The sequence below is a fragment of the Daphnia magna genome, linkage group LG4 (assembly GCF_020631705.1).
Source record: "Daphnia magna isolate NIES linkage group LG4, ASM2063170v1.1, whole genome shotgun sequence".
NCBI lineage: Eukaryota > Metazoa > Arthropoda > Branchiopoda > Diplostraca > Daphniidae > Daphnia > Daphnia magna.
The window spans coordinates 11,791,508-11,812,480 of record NC_059185.1 but is presented as its reverse complement, the minus strand read 5'-3'; the positions used below and the strand labels follow the sequence as shown (position 1 = coordinate 11,812,480).

The 20,973-nt window shown below is 40.3% G+C and overlaps 5 protein-coding genes and 2 long non-coding RNA genes across 10 annotated transcripts; 3 read left to right on the top strand and 4 right to left on the bottom strand.

Moving 5' to 3' along the window:
* LOC116920360 (C-type lectin 37Db) lies at positions 1–1,608 on the top strand. The gene is made up of 5 exons (XM_032926580.2): positions 1–263; positions 457–569; positions 701–809; positions 871–986; positions 1,157–1,608. The coding sequence occupies exons 1-5, from the start codon at positions 197–199 to the stop codon at positions 1,286–1,288; spliced, it is 537 nt and encodes a 178-aa protein (XP_032782471.1). The 5' UTR covers positions 1–196; the 3' UTR covers positions 1,289–1,608.
* Positions 1,546–3,400, bottom strand: LOC116920288 (neuropeptide F receptor). The gene is made up of 2 exons (XM_032926483.2): positions 2,877–3,400; positions 1,546–2,795 (listed from the first exon to the last, which is right to left on the bottom strand). The coding sequence occupies exons 1-2, from the start codon at positions 3,116–3,118 to the stop codon at positions 1,892–1,894; spliced, it is 1,146 nt and encodes a 381-aa protein (XP_032782374.2). The 5' UTR covers positions 3,119–3,400; the 3' UTR covers positions 1,546–1,891.
* A 2,223-nt stretch (positions 3,401–5,623) lies between these two features.
* LOC116920478 lies at positions 5,624–12,251 on the bottom strand. 3 transcript variants are annotated; one of them, XR_004392709.2, is made up of 4 exons: positions 12,115–12,251; positions 11,823–11,984; positions 11,414–11,755; positions 5,624–11,328 (listed from the first exon to the last, which is right to left on the bottom strand). It is a non-coding gene; the product is annotated as an uncharacterized LOC116920478 (long non-coding RNA). The 3 variants fall into 3 exon arrangements; XR_004392708.2 differs by having other exon boundaries at positions 5,624–10,856; positions 10,952–11,328; positions 11,823–12,230; XR_004392707.2 differs by having other exon boundaries at positions 11,823–12,230.
* Positions 9,445–14,752, top strand: LOC116920233. Its single transcript, XM_032926384.2, has 5 exons — positions 9,445–10,503; positions 12,229–12,567; positions 13,131–13,213; positions 13,460–13,649; positions 13,940–14,752. The coding sequence occupies exons 1-5, from the start codon at positions 9,648–9,650 to the stop codon at positions 14,251–14,253; spliced, it is 1,782 nt and encodes a 593-aa protein (XP_032782275.1). The 5' UTR covers positions 9,445–9,647; the 3' UTR covers positions 14,254–14,752.
* A 69-nt stretch (positions 14,753–14,821) lies between these two features.
* On the bottom strand, positions 14,822–17,180 carry LOC116920256 (F-box only protein 47). The gene is made up of 9 exons (XM_032926412.2): positions 16,791–17,180; positions 16,584–16,720; positions 16,259–16,524; positions 16,017–16,175; positions 15,744–15,951; positions 15,532–15,687; positions 15,286–15,470; positions 15,064–15,220; positions 14,822–15,003 (listed from the first exon to the last, which is right to left on the bottom strand). The coding sequence occupies exons 1-9, from the start codon at positions 16,937–16,939 to the stop codon at positions 14,936–14,938; spliced, it is 1,485 nt and encodes a 494-aa protein (XP_032782303.2). The 5' UTR covers positions 16,940–17,180; the 3' UTR covers positions 14,822–14,935.
* A 142-nt stretch (positions 17,181–17,322) lies between these two features.
* Positions 17,323–19,034, top strand: LOC116920326 (transmembrane protein 33). Of its 2 annotated transcripts, none has more exons than XM_032926540.2 (7): positions 17,323–17,650; positions 17,720–17,904; positions 17,972–18,039; positions 18,103–18,248; positions 18,332–18,585; positions 18,638–18,743; positions 18,812–19,034. In XM_032926540.2, exons 1-6 carry the CDS (start codon positions 17,460–17,462, stop codon positions 18,664–18,666), a joined length of 873 nt encoding a protein of 290 aa, XP_032782431.2. In that variant the 5' UTR covers positions 17,323–17,459; the 3' UTR covers positions 18,667–18,743; positions 18,812–19,034. The 2 variants fall into 2 exon arrangements, with proteins under 2 accessions (XP_032782431.2, XP_032782430.2); XM_032926539.2 differs by having other exon boundaries at positions 18,638–18,747.
* Positions 19,035–19,468: 434 nt separating this feature from the next.
* Positions 19,469–20,668, bottom strand: LOC116920497. The gene is made up of 2 exons (XR_004392730.2): positions 20,392–20,668; positions 19,469–20,315 (listed from the first exon to the last, which is right to left on the bottom strand). It is a non-coding gene; the product is annotated as an uncharacterized LOC116920497 (long non-coding RNA).
* Positions 20,669–20,973: the final 305 nt, after the last annotated feature.

Below are 20,973 nucleotides of genomic sequence, written 5' to 3'. Positions count from 1 at the left end.
CGCCATCGCCCACGAGCAGCTTCAATGGTCCTCAGACCTTCGTCGTGCAAAGTCATTTCAAACTCATTTGGCTTTATTCTTCTTCTTTAGTCCAAGTGTCGCCTATGTATTGGGTTGAACAGTGAACGAATTTGGATTACAACTTTGACTCGATTGATCAGTTGTGCATTTCGGTGAAAACTTGTGATCCGTCGTCATGTTGAAATTGTTGGTTTTGTGTTTGGCTCTCGCATCTGTCGGCTATTCTGCGCCTAGGGATGAGAGTAAGTTTTCTCTTCCGATAGATTCTGTTTCCCGCGTGACCATCGAACAGGGTCAGTGGGTTAGTGGATTGTCTGATAAAGAGATTTCACCTGTTTGTTTTTTTTTTCTTTCTATCGGTGTGTTGATTGACAACTCAGATGCTCACCTTTGTTTCGTTATCAATTTTGTTTTAAAATCCCATTTAAAAAATAGAATGTCTGAATTGTGTGGAAGAGCCGTCAAAGAGCAGTTTTCTGACAGCTCATTGGACCATGCCGTTAAGTAAGCTGGGCGAAAGAAGATACTACCTTGGCACGTTTTTCAAGGTAATTATTGATACGTTCGAAAAGAACGTCTCGTTTGCGATAAAAGGTGATGATTTCATTCCTTTCTAAACGTGACGTGCAAATTGACGTGATGAGTTGTATACAACCTTTTCCTTTCTTTCCCGTCGTAGGCCAATTGGTACAAGTCGGCCAAATTCTGTAATTACCACGGAATGCAATTGGCCAGCATCGAAAGCCAACTGGAAAACGACCAACTAGAAAAACACATTAAAGAATTCGGTACATTGTTGCATGCGATTGAATAGCATCACACCACCTCAACACATCACTTTTGTTTTAGGTTTCGGAAACGAACATTTCTGGACGGCCGGCACGGACCAAGGAGAAGAGGGCAGTTTCTTTTGGATGTCGACAGGACGGCCAGTGACCTTCACCAACTGGAACGCTGGAGAACCGGTAAGAAAGAAACGCGTCTGACAATTACCTTACAGAACAGGCGACAGAATCCGAATACCGTCACAGAAATTGTTTCGTTTTCAAGGCTATGCATTTTCCCAACAACAAACAACAACTAAACTTTCCAATTGTTTTATTATTCAAACGGAATATTTTAAATTTATTTGTAGAACAATTTCCGATACGAAAATGGCGAAGAGGAACATTGTCTGGAACTGTGGAACCGCGATGGGAAAGGATTGAAATGGAACGATAGTCCGTGTTCGTTTGAAACCTATTTCGTTTGCGAAGCACCACTTTAAAATTCAAATACGAATGACCCGAAAATGAGTCAGAGTATTCTATTTGTTGATGGAACAAATGGTGGATCTCTGCTCATTTATTTGTCAACTTACTAAGCTCAATTCAGAGCGGGACTCGTACACACTCGCAGCGTGAATGGATTTCAATCATCGCCCTGCCTCATTTGTGCATCACCTCATCAACAACTGTGTAGATTGAACAGATCGAAAGTTACCTCCATTTATTTCATTTTTCTTTTGAGTTTCAATTTTTTTTAAAATAACAAATTGTTTTTTTTACATCTGAAATGGATAGTAAACGAAAGAGTTATTACATTTTCGCACGGATTCGTCGTCAAACTATAAACGTCCAGCGATTATTTGACACAGATTTTCCTTTTATGTTTTGTTTTTAAATAGATAGACGTGTCCATGATTGAAGAGAAAGGCAACAATGCTTCACGGTCACCGACGTGGCATGATGGCCATCTTTTTTAAAAAACTCGGAGGAACAACTGGATTGCGATCGTAACACAGTTTGCTCTTTGACTGAAATCATTCGAATTTCAGGTGACTAGATGGCGCTGAATTTAGAAAAAAATTCTACCAACATAAAAAGAGAAATCAAACGTACGAAATAGCATCGGCCAAGGTGAGCTGGGCTTGAATGGTCGTATTGTTGTTGGCCGTCGTCGTCGTGTTCGAGGCCGGTTTCGTGTACCGTACGAGCTGCGGGAATAGACGGACGAGCTCTGCACGCAGATTGTGGTTAAGCCAGCCGTAGAAAACTGGATTGAGACACGCTGAACTCATGCCGGCCAAGTGACAGACGGCGTAGACAGTCAATTTCAATTGCTGGACGTCGGATAAAACGAAAAAAAAAGCGTCCAGGATGTTGAACAAATTAAGCGGGATCCAGCACAGGGCGAACGTCAAAGCGATGGCCGAAAGTAAGTGATGCGTTTTGGGTCTGTGCGCTCCCGCGCGGCGACTGGTACCTTGAAATCTGCGTCGAAGACGGGCGCAAATGGATGCGTGGGCGAACACGATGATTATCGCCGGAATGAGAAATTGGAACAGTGTGCTGGCCAGTGAGTAAATCAGAGCGGCGGGTGACGAATCGGGCCATTCTTCGACGCAAAACTCGATGGATGCGATGCCCAGCAATCCTTCATTTAAAGGCAAGTGCTTCAACGACCGGAAGAGAAACAGAGGACAGGCTAAGAGCAGACTTCCCGTCCAGATGCCCAGCAGGAGACACGAAACAGTCCAGTATCCAATGGGACCTTCTCTGCGAACGGGAAACACAATCAGGTGATAGCGATCCATGGCGATGCTGGCGATCGTCAATGTCGAACAATAAACGGAAACGCCTTCCATCGAGCCGGCCAACTTGCACAGCAACGGATAGTTGCCTAGCGGCCAGCTGAAACAAACTAATTCCATGAAAGTCAACGGCATAGTCACCAGACACAGAAGTAAATCCGAGACGGACAAATTAATCATCAACAGGTGACGTAATTGGTGCCTGCAGATAAACCAGCGCCATTTTCAAATTGATTAATGGTCGGTGTGTCACAGAATGGAGGGGGGGATTATCAGAACTCACCTGGAACGTTGGCGGAGTACCAGTGTTATAATTAAGCCATTGGCCAGCACGCCGAACATGATCATGATGGCGTACGCCAATAAAAGCGGATAGAAAATGGAATCGGGTAGCCGTCGATTATTTTGCAGTCGAGATAACCACTCCATCATCTCCAAGTCGATTCGCGCTTGGAGCGTGGGAAGATAATAATTTTGGGTAATGTTATTACAATTATCCATTTGGACGCAATCCTCGGGTTCCATTTTTAATGAGCGGAGAAACCGAAAGAGAGACGAGCACTGGTCAGAGTTATCCAAGCCTTTGAACTATGTGGGGCTTTCTTTGACGACTGGAGCTCATCCAGATGCCATCCGCATCTTTTATCCGGCCGGAAATTCGTAGCACCGGATTGCGCATGCGCATTGGGTCCATCTTTTCGTTTAAAAAAATGGAATAAGACGATTATTGTGTTTTCTTCGTCTTGTCTTTCAAACAATAATCTAATGAATTAGACGTGATTTTTAGGTGATGAGCTGTCATGGGTGAAAGTGAAATACTATTAGCATATCAACGATAGCCCTGCCAAGTTATGTAACTTTACACCAAAAGGGAAAGCAAATTGTTTTTTTTTTTTTGGAACTTTCTTTTATGGTATACGTCAGGTGTGTTATTTTTAGATGTTTAACTTGCGTTCGCTTTCTTCTCCGTGTCCCATATAACGTCTTTGACATGGTTTGATTTCAAAAGAGTCCATTGATTGGCATTGCGAGTTAAAGGTTGTGAAGATACTCGATGGAGAAAAATGATGGACATCACGATTACTTAGTTTGACGTTTTTGTGCTGGCTGTCGTCAGATGTCAAAAGAAACGAATGACATGGGATATACAATACAATTCGATCGATATTTAATCTCGATTGTACCCCAAGTCCATTAGACTGAAAGCTTCTCTTACTGTTCTTCGCAATCCGTGATGAAATGCAACCTCCGATGTTGGTCTCGGTGGTTCTTGGAAGATTAAAAGCCAGAAAAAGCGGGAAACCAATCCAGCTGTACGACCGATAATAGAATTTAGTCATGTTCAAGAATGCCGCCATTTCTATTCAGTTCTTAAATTTGAGCGTTGCCATTGACAAACTTTTTCTTTTCGAATATAAAAAAATTTTCTTTGTTTGATTATTCGAGTCTTATTACAACAGAAAAAAACATGCAATTTTTGAATAGACTTGTGAAATAAAAGGAAATAAAATGAAATTTAACTATTTGAAATCTTATTTTCTGAGAAAAGTTGTGGCAACGTTGAATGATGTATATAAAGAAGTCCGACGTGACGTACAACAAGCATTCCAGCATGGTTCCTCCATTACTGCAGTCTGTTTGCAACATTGGTTTCGTAAGTTGAAATTTTCATCCCGTTATATCTCCATGTGAATGTTGCAATCTAGTTAGCTAAGAAATCTTTCTGCATTTCACTCACGTGTTGGCATCAATGGTATGCCAGAATTAATTTTCTATCATGTCTGTCTGATGCAAATTTTGATGTCAAAGTCACGTGTATTCGGCATAAAGATTTCATAGATTTTTTTACATTGTGGAACTTGCAGTTATTCGAATATTTTTGTCCTGTTTTTCAGGGTTGTTGCTGTTTGTTGCTGAACTTGCCCAGTTGATGCATTTTGATAGGTGAGTTAATTTCCCATGTCTTGTTAAACTTTCAAGTGATGAGTACTCTTGTCTCGTTCGTATGAATTTGGCTTGATCAAATTTTGAATTTATAATGGGTTTCCACTGAAAAATTGATAGTATTTAAAGCTGACTTTGATGTTGGTTGTGTTTTAATTCTTGTTTCTCTTACAGGGAAATGTTTCATTGTGTGCTACAATAGGAGTAAGTGGATTCTTCTTGGGGGACCCAATGGGTTTTCCACCATGGTTCTTGTTCCTGCAGTGCATTTGATTGGTAAGTTGGCATTTGTATGTGATTAGGTCTCCACTTGACATTAGTTATGTAGGGTAATAGAATAACAATTTCTGTACATTCCTAAATGATGAGTACTCTAGTCTCGTTCGTCTGAATTTGGCTAGCTCAAATTTTGAATTTAAGATGGGTTTCCACTGATGCATTAAAAGTAGTTGATACTACCTGTTGTATTGGTTGTATGTTAAATTTCTTCTTTCAACAGGGAGGTGAATGTTCCTTTGCTGCCCACTGCAAGGGAAGGATGTGAAGTTTGCTGTTGCAACCAATGGGAATTCCAGCATGGCTACTGTGGTGCATTTGTTTTGTAAGTTTGAATTTTTACATGGTTGTGTATGACATTTGATAGGCGAGGTAGTAGCGTACCCCTTGTCGTATATTCCTAAATGATGAATACTCGAGTCTCGTTCGTCTGAATTTGGCTTTGCCAAGGTTGAAGCCACAAAGAGTTAACACTGAAGCATTTAACTACCTAGTTTTGGTTTTTCTGTTGGTCTTGTGTTAAAATTTTTACTTTTTTTGCAGGGTATGTTTGGCTCTTCAGGATCTGCCGAAGGGTGCTAAGGTAAAATAGAATTTCTGTTATTGGAGAGCAATGATGTTTAATGACAAGCATATGACAGATAAACCAAACAGGTTATGAAGTCAACTTTAATTTCACTGAGCTCTCTGGTTTGAATATTGTTTTTTAATATTATTTAATCGCGTCTTGTTTCTTAGGTGTTTTGGCTGCGTTCCCTGCTGCGTAAACTGTGGCGCTTTAGCTTCAGGTGGGTGTTGTTCAAGTTGTCAGGTGTTATTTGACATGATGGAAAATTTATCCACTCTGAGGTTTAATGATGAACATCAATTTCATCCTTACCTACATTCTCTGAGCTTGTGCTGTAGCAATTAGATTTGTTTGCTGGGTGTTCTGGTTTGTAACTTTTTTTCTGTTACAGGTATATTGTTGCTGCTTCACAGGCTTTTGGCAGTTCGCAGAGTGAGTTTGTTGATATTTTCTTTCTTTATTTTACATGATGATTTGTTATCCCTGTCATACAAAATTGTGGTGACAATTTAACAATGGTAACTTAAATTTTCTGAAGTGATTTTTTTTAAAACAATATTAGTGGTGGACTTTATTGTTTCTAACGGCGTTTTATTTTGTTAACAGTGGCAGTGCCATTTCGAACGATTGGAGGGGTCCGGCCTTTGCTAGTTTCTTTTCGTCTTTTGGTGTTCAGGTAATTGGCTGCTGGTTTATTTGTTCTCCTGGTCGTTACTCATACCTCCCCCGTAATTGGGGAGGAATCCGGGGGGTAATGTTTGTGGCGGTTGTCTAATTATGGGTGGTATTAGAGGTGGGGTTTTTGTTACAGGGTGTCTACTTGGTTTTTTTTATTTTGTAATATATTTTAAAATTCTTTTCGACTTTCCTGTGATCAACGGTTTGGGGTGTTGGTTGTGGGAGTGTGGGTTGTTGGGTATCTTAGGTCTGGGATCATAAGATGTAGTTGCCATTGGTTTTATCCCGATCGCCACGCGTCCATCCTTCGAAATTAGGATAGGAGGTGTCAAGATTTAAGTTTGGCCGGGAATAGTGAAGCCGTGTTGGGGGTAACCAAGGATTATTTACCTTGATTGTGCCTTAATCATGGCGACAGCTTCAGCAATATTAGACAAAGTCTCACTTGTGTTATTTTTTAAGTTAACCACTTCATCCTTTTCCTCGTTTTACAGTTGGGGCAGCCGGCTTTTGGATGGTGATAGATGGATAGGAGTTTAATAACCATGGGATTAGCTGTGGTGATGAGGTAATTATTCGATACTATATAAATTGTTATCCCGATCGCCACGCGTCCATCCTTTGAAATTGGGTTAGGAGGTGTCAAAATTTAACCTTGGCCGGGTATATTGTAAAGCCATGTTGGAAGCAATCAAGGACTATTTACCTTGGTTGTGCCTATACCGTGGCGATATGTGCAATAATGTTGTACTACGTTGCATTTACGTTTTTCTTAACTTCGTTTTACAGTTAGAGGTGTTAACTTTTGGAGGATATCTGTTGAATGGAGATTTCGATGTTGAATATCCGTGCTGTGATCGTCTGCATGGAGGTATGCTGAGGTAATTATAAGTTAGTTTGTACTATGTTATCCCGATCGCCACGCGTCCATCCTTTGAAATTGGGTTAGGAGGTGTCAAAATTTAAACTTGGCCGGGTATATTGTAAAGCCATGTTGGAAGCAGTCAAGGATTATTTTCCTTGGTTGTGCCATAACGTTGGCGACAGTTGCAGTAATGTTGGATTATTTTGCACTTATGCTTGTTTTTTTCTTCGTTTTACAGTTCGAGATGTTACGTTTTGGGGGATGGTTGCTGAATAGGTCTTGCTGTTAAATGTCTTAGTGTTGGAATTTTTTGCATGGAGGAGTGTCTAGGTAATTACAAACTATCCTATTCGATGTTTTCCCGATCGCCACGCGTCCATCCTTTGATATTGGGTTAGGAGGTGTCAAAATTTAACCTTGGCCGGGTATATTGAAAAGCCATGTCGGAAGCAACCAAGGATTGTTTACCTTGGTTGTGCCTTTACGGTGGTGACAGTTGCAGCATTGTTGTACTACTTTGCACTCACGTTTTTCTTTACTTCGTTTTACAGTTTCAGCTGCTAGCTTTTGGGAGATGGCTGCTGAGTGGTTATGCTGCTGAATGTCTTTGTCCTGGGATCCTCTGCATGGAGTGCCGAGGTAATTATAGGCTGGTCTGAACTTTTACTTTCCCGATCGCCACGCGTCCATCCTTTGAAATTAGGTTAGGAGGTGTCAAAATTTAACTTTGGCCGGGTACATTGTAAAGCCATGTTGGGAGCAATCAAGGATTATTATCCTCGCTTTTGCTTTAACGGTGGCAACAGTTGCAGTTATTTCAATCTGGTGGTTTTTTTAATTATTATTCAATTTTATGACAGGTCGTTGGTGCATGTGTGCGGGACAGGGTAGTTTTGACGGCTTTTGTGGTGAAGTAGAATATGGATGAAGTTTCCGGTCAATCGGAAGTCGTTTCGATGTTCGGTAGGTTGGCTTTTAGTTGTTAGGTTAATTTAATATCTTGATGATAGCTTTGATTGGTGCATCCATTGTACGCGGTGGCTCTGCAATAAAATCATGAAACCTCTTGCCCTCACTGAAGCCCTGGCTGAACATGAGAATTTTTAGCATTTATTTATTAATTTAATTGTTCTTCTTTTTCTTAGGTTCTGTTCAAAGATTTCTGCAGTGTTACGATTCTCCCTTTCAGGTGATTATTTTTCTTTTATGATGGGTTTAATTAAATATGATGTAACAAAATTTGTAAACAGAGGGTTAATGATGTTACTTATTCTTACCTACATTCTCTGAGACAGTTTTTCTAGCACATGTTGGATTGTTTTCGAATCGTTAATAATTCAAGCATATCTCTTCCAGGTCTAGGACGAGAGGCTTTTGTTCAGTCTGGCATTCTACCGAGTGGATCCATCGGTAATGAATTTGTCTTGGCTGTTGTTTTTTTTTTTTCGAATGATTACAATTATTTACCGCCCCAGTCTGAAGGACAGTGTTGATTGGTTTATCCTCAATGACGTCTAGTTGGCATTTAAACCAATCTTATACGTTGTACAGTTATTTTAACGTTTTCGTTTGGAATTTACAGGTTTTTACTGTCCAGTACTTTTCATAATCGAGGCCGGAATTCCTTATCAATAATGTTGGAAAATTTCAATGTGATGAACCAGGAGGCTTCTGTTCAACCTGGCATTCTGCCGAGTGGATCCATCGGTAATGAATTGACCTTGGCTGGCGTTTTTTTCTTTTTCGAATGATTAGAATTATTTACCGCCCCAGTCTGAAGGACAGTGTTGATTGGTTTATCCTCAATGACGTCTAGTTGGCATTTAATCCAATCTTATACGTTGTACAGTTATTTTAACGTTTTCGTTTGGAATTTACAGGTTTTTGCTGTCCAGTACTTTTAATAATCGAGACCGGAATTCCTTTTCAATAATGTTGGAAAATTTCAATGTGATGAACTTTTGCTTTGAAAATGATGAATACATTAAATTCTACAAAGTTTACTATGCTTTTATCACTTAACGATTGTCGTTGTAATGTGGTGGTTGGTTTCTACATTGTGCTGGTCTCACCAATTATAATTGGCCCTTAATTGGTGTCTAGCCTTTTCTGAGTGTGCAAACGGATGATTGCTCATTAGTAAGCTCTGCTGACAACGTTAACTGTTTAGTGCAACTTTCTAGAATACAACTATGAATACCGAAAATGCCATACTGTCCCACATTTCAGGCCATTGCTTTTCATATGTCCCGAAATTTGTCACTTTACGTCCTTTAAACCATCTTATCCAAAATGCTGTAAATGAACTTGGTATGTTCAAGGTAATAGAAATCAACTAAACTGATTAAATCCAGACAGGATATTTGATATTAAAATTCAAGTCGGAAATTGCGTGTACGTGAATAGCTGTTTAATTCGGTCCATGAGTCGTCGGTGGTGAAGCAACTAGTGCGAACGAAGAAGTGTGATGAATCACTGGATGTCGCTAGTGTCGTTTCCTTCCCGTTTAGCTCCCACTTTGTTGGGGTAAGTAAAGAAGGGGGAGGGGACGTACGTGCAACGCTTAGTAGACGAGAGTTTCTTGCCGCTGGATCCTCAGTCTGAACCTTCGGCTCTTGGTGAGCACGGAAGAGTTTTTGTTATCTCTTTCATCCGGTGTTTAGTCGATGAAGACCTAAAGAAAACAAAAACAAATCGACATTTTTTATTGAGAAAAAGGAAAAATGTCAACTGCTCCTGTTGGCAAAAATCAGCGTTCTTCATCTATTTGCCTGTCCGGCAGTCAGACATTTGACGCGATGAAAGCCAGTGTCGGTGGTAATAATCGAGAAAGTTCGTCCGGATCGGATTCACCCGAAGTCCGTCGAGAAGTGATTACCAACAACCACATCGGTAGATCGGGTCCGGTTGGCAGCAAATCCCGTCAGAGCGCCCGACGCTCGAAAAGTGAGCGGCTTCAAGGAGCCAATAAGCCGCGTGTGAAACGACGGGATCTAGCGCTGGATCTGGATCGGGCTAATAGTGGAAGTCTAGCCGGCGGATTAGCCGGCAACAAGGAACACGAAGATGCCTATCAATCGTTTCTACGTAAAGTTCCCAGCGTCGGCGCCGGATTGATGAATGACTCGTCGTTTAACGAAACTCCGGACGGATCTCCTCGAGGACTGCGATCCATTCGCCAGTCGGCGAGCACAGCGAAACCGCCACTCGGAGCTGGTAGCAATGCACCGGCCATTTCCACACCGGATTTATCACCGTCTCTAATTAGAAGGGCTACAGTCAATCAACGGACGGCTGGTGGCGGCGGAAGCCGATCACAATTGGCGAACCGTAACTCTCCGCAAGTCGGCCGGCCTGGATGCAACAGTACGAAAGATCAACCGCTCAACAAACGGGCCACTTCCGTCCGCGTTCACGGAGCCAGCAGCTCAAGCTCGGCGTTTCACGTAGCCAATTCATCGTTGCGTCGGTCCACTTTCCTCGACGTGCCCGACAGTCCAGGCAACGATGACGACAACGCCGCCAGTAATGTGGACGAAGATTCTTACAGACTCCGTTCGTTCGATTTGACTCGCAAAGGTTCGTATTTGTCTTCATTTACATCCCCTCCCCACCCCAGGATAGAGAGGCTATTATTCCAGGGGGCATCTGTCCCTTAACTCTGTGTATCGAATGTCACTCGACGGACCTCTTTGACGCTTGCCACCTGGAACACGATCCCCCTACAGTAAACAATTCGCCTGCACGAAGTTTTTGGTTCGCCTATTGGCGGCTTGTGATCGGCGGATAAAGTCCTTTAAGAAGGCCCAGACATCGTCATGGCCTTTGTTTGCAATCGTGAGCTAAATATTGTGATACCGGATCCCTCCAACATGTTTTATTTGCTGCACTGATCTCCTCTTGGTTGTCGGGCTGTATCCAACGAGAGTCTCCTACCGTAAACAAAACAAAAATTATAAGTAAAAATCTGTCATGCGATCACAATTTGGGCGATATGAAAACACAGACGATGTTGAAAAAGAGTCACCAAGGGCGCACAAGTACGCAGCAGCTGCTGATCTTTTTGAGCATGGAAATCATTTATAGCCCCCCCTTCTTCTCTCCTCATCCGCCTCAGTAAATGAGGGCTGAGGGAACGAAGAAGAAGAAAAAAAGAGGAAAGGAGCCTTTTCTCTATTCTCTCTCAATGTGGCCGTCGTCTAAAATTAGCGGCGAGGCAGAGCCAAACGCTACGCTCAACCAAGCGGTTCGTCTGTGTGTGTACCATATGTAAGCGTTCCAGCAGCATCACGTGAAGAAAAGAAAGGAAAACAAAAGAAGGGACCAATCCTTTGACGACAATTGATCCGCTGATGCGCTGGCAGCAATGTCGACGTCAAGAACGATCTTCTTTTGTTTAAGACCCTGCGTAGCGCAAAAAAAAAAAAGATGAACAGTCATTATACATATATATCTTAAAGCGGATCGTATAATAGCAAATGAAACTAACAGTTTTGACTTTGGACGTTTCTGTCTTGTCATCATCAGCTCGGACTGTGGCGGCTGCTTCATTTCGAGAATTTTTGTTTTTTCGTTGAAAACTCACAAGCTAAATTTAGATTCTTGTTAACAGCACATCGAGGTCGGTTTCGAAACGAAGAAGTGGACGGATACAGTTGGAGAAAAAGAAAAAAAGTTTTCTGTTTCTCGGCATATTTCATCCATTCGAGTCATGTCTGTCGAGTCAGATCGGAATTCTCTTGAGCGCACGCACACATTTTTTTCCGATGTTATAGTTGCACAACGCGTGACACGTAGCGGGAAAAAAACGAAGACTCTACACGTTGAGGGCCTTTTAAAAAATGACGTCAATTGGTTACCAACAATGCTAATATATAATTGAAAGCTATCTTTCTTACATCTCTCGATGGATAAAGTTAGTTTGAAAACCACTCTCGAGCTATCAATAAACAAGCAGCCGAGCTCTGCGCTGTTGCGTTGCCGTCGACCGAAATAGCTTCCATTCCCCCCCGTTTTTTCCTTTTTTTATTGCGTCGTCTCTATTTTCTTCTTCGTAAATCCTAAATCAAATAAACCTGGCAGCCGTTAAAGGAAGAGAAGCAGGGTGGAATGGAGGGCTTCAATCCACTCAATGATATCTGACTCGAATTATGCAAAGATTAGAAAAACGGATTTGACGTGAATCATTACCAATTCACGAATGCAGAATCAATTTTGTTGGGATGCCTTCATTGATCTCATCCACTTTGTCGACGATGCCTGCAACATGAATTTTTAACTATGCACGTTTGTCCTCTCATTCAGGTGTTGTGAATAGAGGAGATTCGTTCCGACGCCGTCGTTCACGCAGCAATAGTTTGGCTCCCGGCACGGTGCAACATGATTCGACCGGTGACGTGACGAAAAATTACCGAGCAGCTCCTGGTAACGGGTCGAGTGGGGGTGCGTCAACGGGAGAAAATGTACAAGCTATCGGAACGGACCAACGGTCATCGCATCAGCAACAGCATCATCACCAGCATCACAGCGACGTCAGGACTTATCGTGTGGCCATCATAGGGTCCCATGGTGTCGGCAAATCTGCCATGGTCGGCCAATTCATGTCATCCGACTGCATTAACGCCTACGACCGAATCCGGAACGGTAAGCTTTTAGAATACGAAAAAAAAAAAGATCGATATCGTAAATTGTTGAGGAAATAGAAAATAAAAGAAAGAATCCAGTAGAAGCTTATTACCGTCGAAAAAAAGGAGCCGATCGATTTTCCATACGTGCTAGCGCGTGGACTGTAAATAAGCGCCAAAAGAGAATTAGATTAAATGTAAAACGCGTTATGCAAACTGTCTACAGCAACCGTTTTCAACAAGGTCGTGGGATAGGTTGAGGCACAAAAATGACTTCCAAGACTTTTAGTTTACATGCGACTCAAAACCGTGATAAAGGGGAAATCAGGTCAAGGTGTTGTGTTATCCGTGTCAAATAGGTGTCGAGTCGACCAAAGTTTGTCAACAGGTCATTTGGCAGATTTCTTTTGGCTCTACATCAAATCACTACACTTCCAGACAGTGACTGGAACGTCGTATTATTTATAAACAGCGACCAAACTGGGTCGTGCGGCACGTTCGCAGTAGACACAAATCATTTTCTTATCATCCTGGATTCTGGATTGAATGACAGTAGCAAATTGTTTGCCTCCTAAATTACAGATGACACTGATCCAGAGTCCGTCTTTGTCATGCTCAATGGGGAGGAATCAGAACTCGTCTTCACCTATTGCAGCAATATAAAGGTAAGACAAAGTTGCATTATTACAGTTTGTTGTTGCTGCACAACACAATAGTTGTGGCTAGCAATGATTCAGTTGACTTTATTACCTTTCTTTTCTGGCTGAATGGTTGTTTTGTAACAACCATATCAAGTCTCTTTCATGTAAACCAATAGACTGGGGACTCCTCGTATTGCTTTTCCTTTGATATTGTATCTCTTTGGCAATAACATGATAGAAACTTGTTGATTTTATTTTGGCTCGACGTAGGTTGAGATGAATCGAAACGAACTTCCCGATGCTTTTGTCATGATGTACAGCGTGATTGACAAGAACAGCTTCAAGACAACTGAAGACGAACTGGCACGTTTACAGAACTGGGACGCCCTTCGTTCCAGGGCAATTATAGTTGTCGGAAATAAGATTGACCTCGTTCGCAGTCGTGCTGTCTCAACACAAGGTAAACTGTATACACCAACAACATGTCCGGTTAAGCCTTGTTTGTTTACACTTTACAGCAGTATCTCTGCCATTTGTCAACAAGCTCCACCTCCCAATTGTTACTTGAAACAAAACGTCATTTAGTGCGTGTCGTCCCCCAGCTTTGGTCTATTTTCACTATTATTTGGCTCGAAATAGATTTTAAAGTTTGTTTTGTCATTCCATTTCAATTTACGATTACAACTTGCGTAGGCATAACACTATATATGCTGCATTCCAACTATGATGACATTTTATTGCCTCTTACAGACGGGAAATGTCTCGCCTGCGCCTATCGAGCCAAATTCATGGAGGTATCCGTAGTAATAAATCACAACGTGGATGAGTTGCTGGTTGGAATCCTGACGCAGATCCGGCTGAAGGAGGAGCTTCAGAAAGAGATAGCGGAAGGGCTTGTCGATCCATCGACAGTTGATGGTGCCAACGGGCAAGGCTCTTCCAACTCTTGGATACGAAACAAGGGTCTAGTACGGGCCAGTATGAAAGCAAAGCAAATGTTCACGTGGCTGTTTGGCAAAGACGACGATCAGCTCGCCAATTGTGAAAACTTCCAAGTCCTCTGATTCCCGTGTGCGTTCTCTTAAAACAATAAAAACAAAACCTCCTGTTCAGAAAAGCCTTTAGATTATTAATAACGATGGAACTAAAAATGTGAAAATCTAGTCATCTCTTTTAAGGGCACTCTATATCACGTAAAGTGCCTTCAACTTTCAACAGCTAAATAAACAGCTTCCCCATTACATTCTTTCTGAAATGAATTGTGTTTTCAAACAAAACATATATTGTAGGCCTCTTCTACGTTCTTCCCATAAATTATCACAAATACTTTTTTTTCTTTTTTTCTTTATTTTATTTATTTTTTACTTTTGGTAGCTCTGTCTAATGGGATTCTGTGACTTCTGTCTTACTTAATTGCAAATCTAAGCATTTTTCTGTCTGTTAGATGGTTTCAGTTTTCACTGTTCTTAAAATCAATTTTTAAGGGAATTATTATTTTTAAAGTTGTGTGTTGGAAAGCATGAAATCTGGCGCCGTTCTGAATACAAATTATCAAACAATCGACATGAAAGACAGCTGCTTTTGACGTACCGATTTTTTAAATCAAGTTATTTCAAATGATTTAGATCCAACCACAAGTAGAGATGATTATATTTTTTTAAATTGTCAAACATCAGTTCAATCTTGGCTTTCCCGTGAAATCAAAACACATAGCGTTTTCCAAAAACAAACCTGTGCAAGGAATCGTTAAAAGGTAAGTTGTATACTGATCTCCTTCCATGTCTCCATCAGGTTATGTAATTCTTCAGCATTTCCTTTATAAGAAGAGAAATTTTGAATTTTAATCACATAAAATTTACCTTCTTTATGGTTACCTATCAGGACAGCATCATCCAATAAGTTGACACACAGTTCTCTGATTTCATTCCACATCTCTTGCACTATCGCTTGTCTGTCATCATGGCTCCAGCCACAATTTATTGCATTTCGAATAAGGTTAAGCACAGATCGATAACTTATTCCTGAATTTTCCTTTAAGTATGAAACCCTCACATGTTAATTGAACTTTTTCACAATTTTCTGTTATCATAGATTACCAAAGGTTCTGCTGAGATGAATTCTGATGCAATATAGAAGATGTTTGACAGGACTTCAATTGCCATTCCCATATGACTGTTGGATGAGAGGTGCTTAAAGTATGTTATGAAAGGTTTGCTATCAACACAGTGAAGACACAGCAAAAAAGCCGCCGCTGACCGAGTTGGCCATAAGGTCGGTAACCCTAGAAGTACGATGTACCGTAAGAGAGCCATTCAGGATCATTACTTTGGATCTAAGGCTACCTGTCAGGGATTGGATTACATCCACCACTTGCTGGGGTGAATAATATTTTCGAGCTGGCGTAATAATACCAGCTAATGTTTCAGCTAACATCTTATACTGTTCTGTGTAAGAGGCAAACTCCATGTCCTCCTCAAAAAAATCCCATATTATGGCACCTGTAATGGAAATCATGGAAGTGATGTCTACTTGAACTATCTTTCTTCTTTTTTACCGCCAGGTTGGAGAGGCGCATACAAGAGAAGAAGTAGCTTAGCTAAATCCTGGTGATCCGACAATTCTGGGCAATCAAAGACGATTCCTATCCACATAGATCTGTCACAGGGCGCAGCGAAATCCAAGAAGAGTGAACGCAAGTATATTCGCAGACTTCTTTCAACGTTTGCGTTTGTAGAAATAGGATTCTTCAAGTAGTCGGCCAGCTAAAAAGTAAAAAAAAAAGCTTAACATATTTCAATTCAAAACATCAAGGTGATTTTCAGAATACCGTTGAGCCAATATTGTTCCATTGGCATAAAAGAGAGTAGACCTTCGTACACTCGCGTTTATCCCAACCAGATATCATTGAATGGAGGATTATTCCAGCGTTTGCTGCCATTAAATGTGGTTCGTAATCCGGAGACCGCTCCAGAATTCCACGCTTTACCTTTTGTTGTTCAACAGAAATATGACAACGGTTTCGTTGTTGTGAAAGGTTTTCATTATTTCTTTGTTTAAAGGTAAATATACCTCGGTGATTAACTGGTAGTAAAGTCCCAATCTTTGAGAGGTGGGAAAGAGGCAGGTCAACAATTTGAGAAGCACGCCCGTCCGTTGACATTCAATATGAAGTTCACTGGGCAAAGAGAGCTTTCCGTTCCACGTTTTTTGAGAAGTTAACCTGGTACGTAAAACCGTTTGCATTAGGCGATATTGCATCCGAGAAGTCCCAGTCCAACGTATGAGGATGTTTCGCATATCTTTGGAGGTTTGGCCAAGGTGCCCAATGCTTGTCACTGCAAGATGTCTCATTAGTGCAATCAATAGAATTAAAGTAGCAGCAAAGTAGTTTTACATGGGAGATATTTTAGGATGTTATAGATTAGTTCTGTCGGCAATTCTTCAAAGCTGCCGCAAGGACTTAGTGTTGCCCACTGAGACGATCGCCTCAAACAAATAGGTAGAGAAGATTCGTGGCTACTACTAATCTCTCTGTAAACAAAAATAGAACAATAAAACGGCAGTCGAAAAGTACTAAAACTAGTGGTAATGGTGATCTTACTCAGGACTTGGTGTTGGAGACAAATCGATCCAGGGATTACGAGAGTTGTTGATGCTTTTAGATCGTTTCAGCGAGCGTCCTGTACCCGATAAAATACTTGTCGGTACCACAAATGAGCCGTCATGCTCGTTACCATTTTCATCATGCATTTTGCTAGCGATTGTAAGATCTATCGGGAAAATACTCAGAAACTTTGAAGATAGTGACTTTATCTCGTGGTAACACGTCGAGAATTTTCAGTGTGAAAGTCGCAGTCTCCCGTTTTGTTCCATTCTGGGATTGTTCCATTGCCATAGAACACCAAGCATTAGAATTAGAGCCAACCCCTAAACAACAGCCTTCCCAAATGGCAATTTTGGAGCGGTTAGATATTCTTGTTTTGTCAACTTTCTCCCAAATATTCTATTACCAATGATGAAATCATCATTTCTCATTTCATCAATTTTTTTTTTGCATGTAACCGTTGGAACGTTTTTGAAAGAAAACCACTGTAGTTCAGAAATTTCACGCTGCACTGCTAAGGCGCTATTTCTAGTTTTAATGTTGAACCATATGGTTGAACCACGCTGGTAGAAAATTACTTTTGCACTGAATTTTTGTAGACATTTCAAATTTTAGACTTATAACAAACTATATATTTGTGAAAGTGGACACTATTTGAGTATTGAAATGAGCGATAACCAAGATATAAACCAACCAACTTTGCTTGCAGAGGAAATAGAAATATCAAAAGGTCATCCCCCTAGTAGACTCAGAACGATTGGGGCACACTTTGTACGAAACAGGACCGATTATATTTTGGGTTCCATTTGGTTCTCAGTGATTTGCTTCACTGTGGTTTATTTGATCCCTTTTTTGAGGTATAGTTGCCTAAATTGAAAACAATAGGGTTTCATTTTACACAACTCTGATTCGCTATACCATTACAGGTCTGAATGTGAAAACATGTATTACAGAACCCTACTAGCCCATTCAGCTACGAGCTTGCTACGTCTTCATAAAACATTTCACCAGGCCCAAATCAACTTTGAATTCATGGAACAGTTGCTGCTAGATGACAACACACACAACCTCCTTTATTCACTGATTTTTTATTGTTTCCCTCCTTTCCCTTGCAAGTTCCATTTTCCTGAAGCTATACATTCTTTAGTAATTACTGAGGTAATCAAATTGCTTTTTAGGGATATGGCTGCCAATTTTTCTATCTGCCCTTCTTCATGTCAGTAATTATGGCATAGAAGTGGTTGAGGTAATGTTATTGTGGCAAAAAGTTCAAATTATTAACAATAATTGTCTATACTTTGCTTTACAGTGGTTCTCTCCAAGTGCCTTTGGTCTACTGAAGAAGGGCTTTGAATTAATTGAACTTCAAAGCATAAATATTTTAAGGATTATTGCAATCACAGAAATATTCATTCTTATCATCATTCCTTTTTCTCTTCTTTCATTCTCATTCAGGTACATTGGTTTCAGTGTGTTAAAAAATGAGCGTAAGCACGAGCAATTAATGTCATATCTAACTACTTCGTTTTTAATTACAGTGGTTTAGCACTATCGGTCGTCACCGTCGTTATCTACCTGAAATTCCTAGTATTCCGTTACATGTCAAAGAAAAATCCATTTACTAGAATCGTCTTTGGTGAACTTCTCGAACAAATTGAAATCCATTCCAACAAATCGTCCTGTCCAGCATGTCTCCGCAATATGTTTTGGACATTGATAGTTCCTTTAACGTCACGAATGGATCCCAGCTGCAAAAAGGAGGATTTAATTTGGCCCGAAAAACCATTGCTTGGTATGGATTTAAATTAGTAAATCGTTCTTTTTTCATTTTATCCATCTTGCAGGGAAGAAACGTTTTATATCTGGAATATAAAATTTTGACAACTATTGATGGATTTTCGCCTGAATAGCAGCAGCTCCTTGGGGGTAGTATTTAAAAAAAAATTATAAGTATGTAAGTTAGCTCTGTTACTTTGCACCATAGTTCAAACTTAACACATGTTTTATATTTGAAAAAGGTTTCGTGAAGACTATGGACAAACCTACGTTCTAAATTTAAGATGTCGAGCTTTCTTCTTAGCACTGTTAGAAACTCTTTAATGTTTTGTTTCATCCATTAGCGTTCTTAAGTATTCGAAAGTGCTCGGCCTACTCAAAGAAATGGGGAAAATTCTTGGGAGTGACATTTAGTTTTGTTTTAAAAAAGTCGAGCCGCACGAATACAAACCTTTCTACCACTAATAACCGAAAATGCCAATCGATATAGTTGGGGCATCGTAAGTGATTGAGTTGTATGTCAGGCCGGGGAAATGGAACGTTCCCATTCGATTTTGATTTGCAACTTGCGTTCTATAGACTTGGCGGGGCCAGGAAAAGGAATTTCCGGTGGTTAGCAAATAGGCTTGTTGACAATCAAAGGCCCGAACGAACAAATCAATGATCTGAGAGCGGCCTAGTTACGGTGCCCATCTTTTAAAAAAGAAAAAATGAAAATTTCATCATTTTCGCGAAACATTTATTTGGCGTTGACACCGTAAAAATGCGTTTTCGTATTTTTTTTTTTTTTCAAATATTATTGCAAAACTAATTCAAATTTTCAGGTCACAACAAAACCAAAGTAGTGCTGATTTCCGCGCGATTAAAATTACATGCGTGTTAAGTGATTGAACATTCTGTATACATTTAAATTGTATTTACAAAAAAAATATTTTCGTAGGTAATCGGGGTAATCGACGTTGCTGACACGGAAATAATACGAAGCTCATCATGCACAGTTTTGTGATGAACGATAACATCCCCAGCTAGTGCATTAACTCCAGCATTCGTCCAGCAGCGAGTGATTAAATGGTAAGAGTAAATTAATATTTTAAATCCGCATTCAGTTGCGGTTTCTTCGAGACAAATTTCAGCAAGACTTTTGATTCTTTGTATGCTTCTATTTGTGCCAGGTACGGTTGATTCCAGTAGGAGTATTTCGATGAAAAAATGCTTGCGAATAAACAACAGGTTGTGCGCGATATTGGTTCTACACAAACTTTGCACCTCGCCAAGGTTTTTGAGCTCCCGAAGGATTTCTTCGCTAAGAAGATCTTGTACAACAATCGTCTTGCCCCTATATAAGCAGAACATGACTTCTCCGGAAAGAGGCAAATCCTCTTTGACGAGTAATATAAGTCAATTAAGGTACGTTAAAAAAATCCTATTTGTATCTGTTTTGAAAGCATCCATTATCCTATATGTCAAGTTGCTTTCCTGCTTGTCACTTAGCAATCTTTTAAAGGATCATTTATTGCGATGCTTGTTTTCTGATGTAGTTTGACGACAAGTAGGGACGGGTAGAGCAATGAATTTTCCTTATGACTTTTTCAAGAGCTGTTGCTACTTGTAATCACAAGTGGTCGTTTCAAGTAACAAAGCAAACCAAGCTCTGGGCACTGAGTAACTGTAAAAACCGCTTTAAAATAGCTGTCTCAGTTTTCTTTCAGCAATCAAGTCAATAGAAAATTTAAATCCACTGAGACTCTAGGAAACAAAGTGGCTGACGTAGAGGGACTTCAAACACTTTTGTTAGTTATTAATAATTCGTTTTATTTCGTACCTGGTGAAAAGTAACCTTTTCATTTTTTCTTTCCCGTTTTCCAAATCCATTTCCATAGGCTCAAAATCGGGATATACGGCACTAATGAGTGAGTCTCCACAAATGGTTTGTCTTGTGCGGAAAGGGATCGAGGCCTACATTTCTCGTACAGTTAAGAACCTAGACAAACGATAAAGCGACTAGAGGAGTCAAACATTGTGGTGCTACTTATCTCGAACTTCTGAATATAGAGATTTAAATAACTACGGGAAAACAAGATAAGGTAATAAATGATGAAAAAAATTATTTGTTGTCTGCAAAGCAAAACAAAAACAACAGAAGTGACGTGAAATGAATCCTAGATGACCTTTGCGTTTTATGATTTAGTCACAAGATTAGCTTTTTTCGTTCAAGTATATCTTCAGAGTTGTTCCTGAAAATTAATTGGGGATACAGGGTAAATGAATTCAACCCAGATAAAAGCTTTAAAAAAACTAAATTGTAACACAAGTTATCGTTATAGCTCATAGCAATACCAATCATACCGTAGCAGCATAACGCTTTCGTTCTTGCATTGTCTCATTTTAATAACTTATTCTTATC

Bases quoted from the DNA above. Each gene is read 5' to 3' on its own strand.
- LOC116920360 (XM_032926580.2), top strand. From the start codon at position 197: ATGTTGAAATTGTTGGTTTTGTGTTTGGCTCTCGCATCTGTCGGCTAT. The intron at 570-700 runs GTAATTATTGAT...TTCCCGTCGTAG, and splicing joins ACCTTGGCACGTTTTTCAAG to GCCAATTGGTACAAGTCGGC. The intron at 810-870 runs GTACATTGTTGC...CTTTTGTTTTAG, and splicing joins AAAACACATTAAAGAATTCG to GTTTCGGAAACGAACATTTC.
- LOC116920288 (XM_032926483.2), bottom strand. From the start codon at position 3,118: ATGGAACCCGAGGATTGCGTCCAAATGGATAATTGTAATAACATTACC. The intron at 2,796-2,876 runs GTGAGTTCTGAT...GTTTATCTGCAG, and splicing joins GTACTCCGCCAACGTTCCAG to GCACCAATTACGTCACCTGT.
- LOC116920233 (XM_032926384.2), top strand. From the start codon at position 9,648: ATGTCAACTGCTCCTGTTGGCAAAAATCAGCGTTCTTCATCTATTTGC. The intron at 13,214-13,459 runs GTAAGACAAAGT...GGCTCGACGTAG, and splicing joins CCTATTGCAGCAATATAAAG to GTTGAGATGAATCGAAACGA. The intron at 13,650-13,939 runs GTAAACTGTATA...TGCCTCTTACAG, and splicing joins TCGTGCTGTCTCAACACAAG to ACGGGAAATGTCTCGCCTGC.
- LOC116920256 (XM_032926412.2), bottom strand. From the start codon at position 16,939: ATGCATGATGAAAATGGTAACGAGCATGACGGCTCATTTGTGGTACCG. The intron at 15,688-15,743 runs GTAAAAAAGAAG...TTTCCATTACAG, and splicing joins TGCGCCTCTCCAACCTGGCG to GTGCCATAATATGGGATTTT. The intron at 15,221-15,285 runs GTAATCTATGAT...TCATACTTAAAG, and splicing joins TCATCTCAGCAGAACCTTTG to GAAAATTCAGGAATAAGTTA.
- LOC116920326 (XM_032926540.2), top strand. From the start codon at position 17,460: ATGAGCGATAACCAAGATATAAACCAACCAACTTTGCTTGCAGAGGAA. The intron at 17,905-17,971 runs GCAAGTTCCATT...ATTGCTTTTTAG, and splicing joins TTGTTTCCCTCCTTTCCCTT to GGATATGGCTGCCAATTTTT. The intron at 18,249-18,331 runs GTACATTGGTTT...TTTTAATTACAG, and splicing joins CTTCTTTCATTCTCATTCAG to TGGTTTAGCACTATCGGTCG.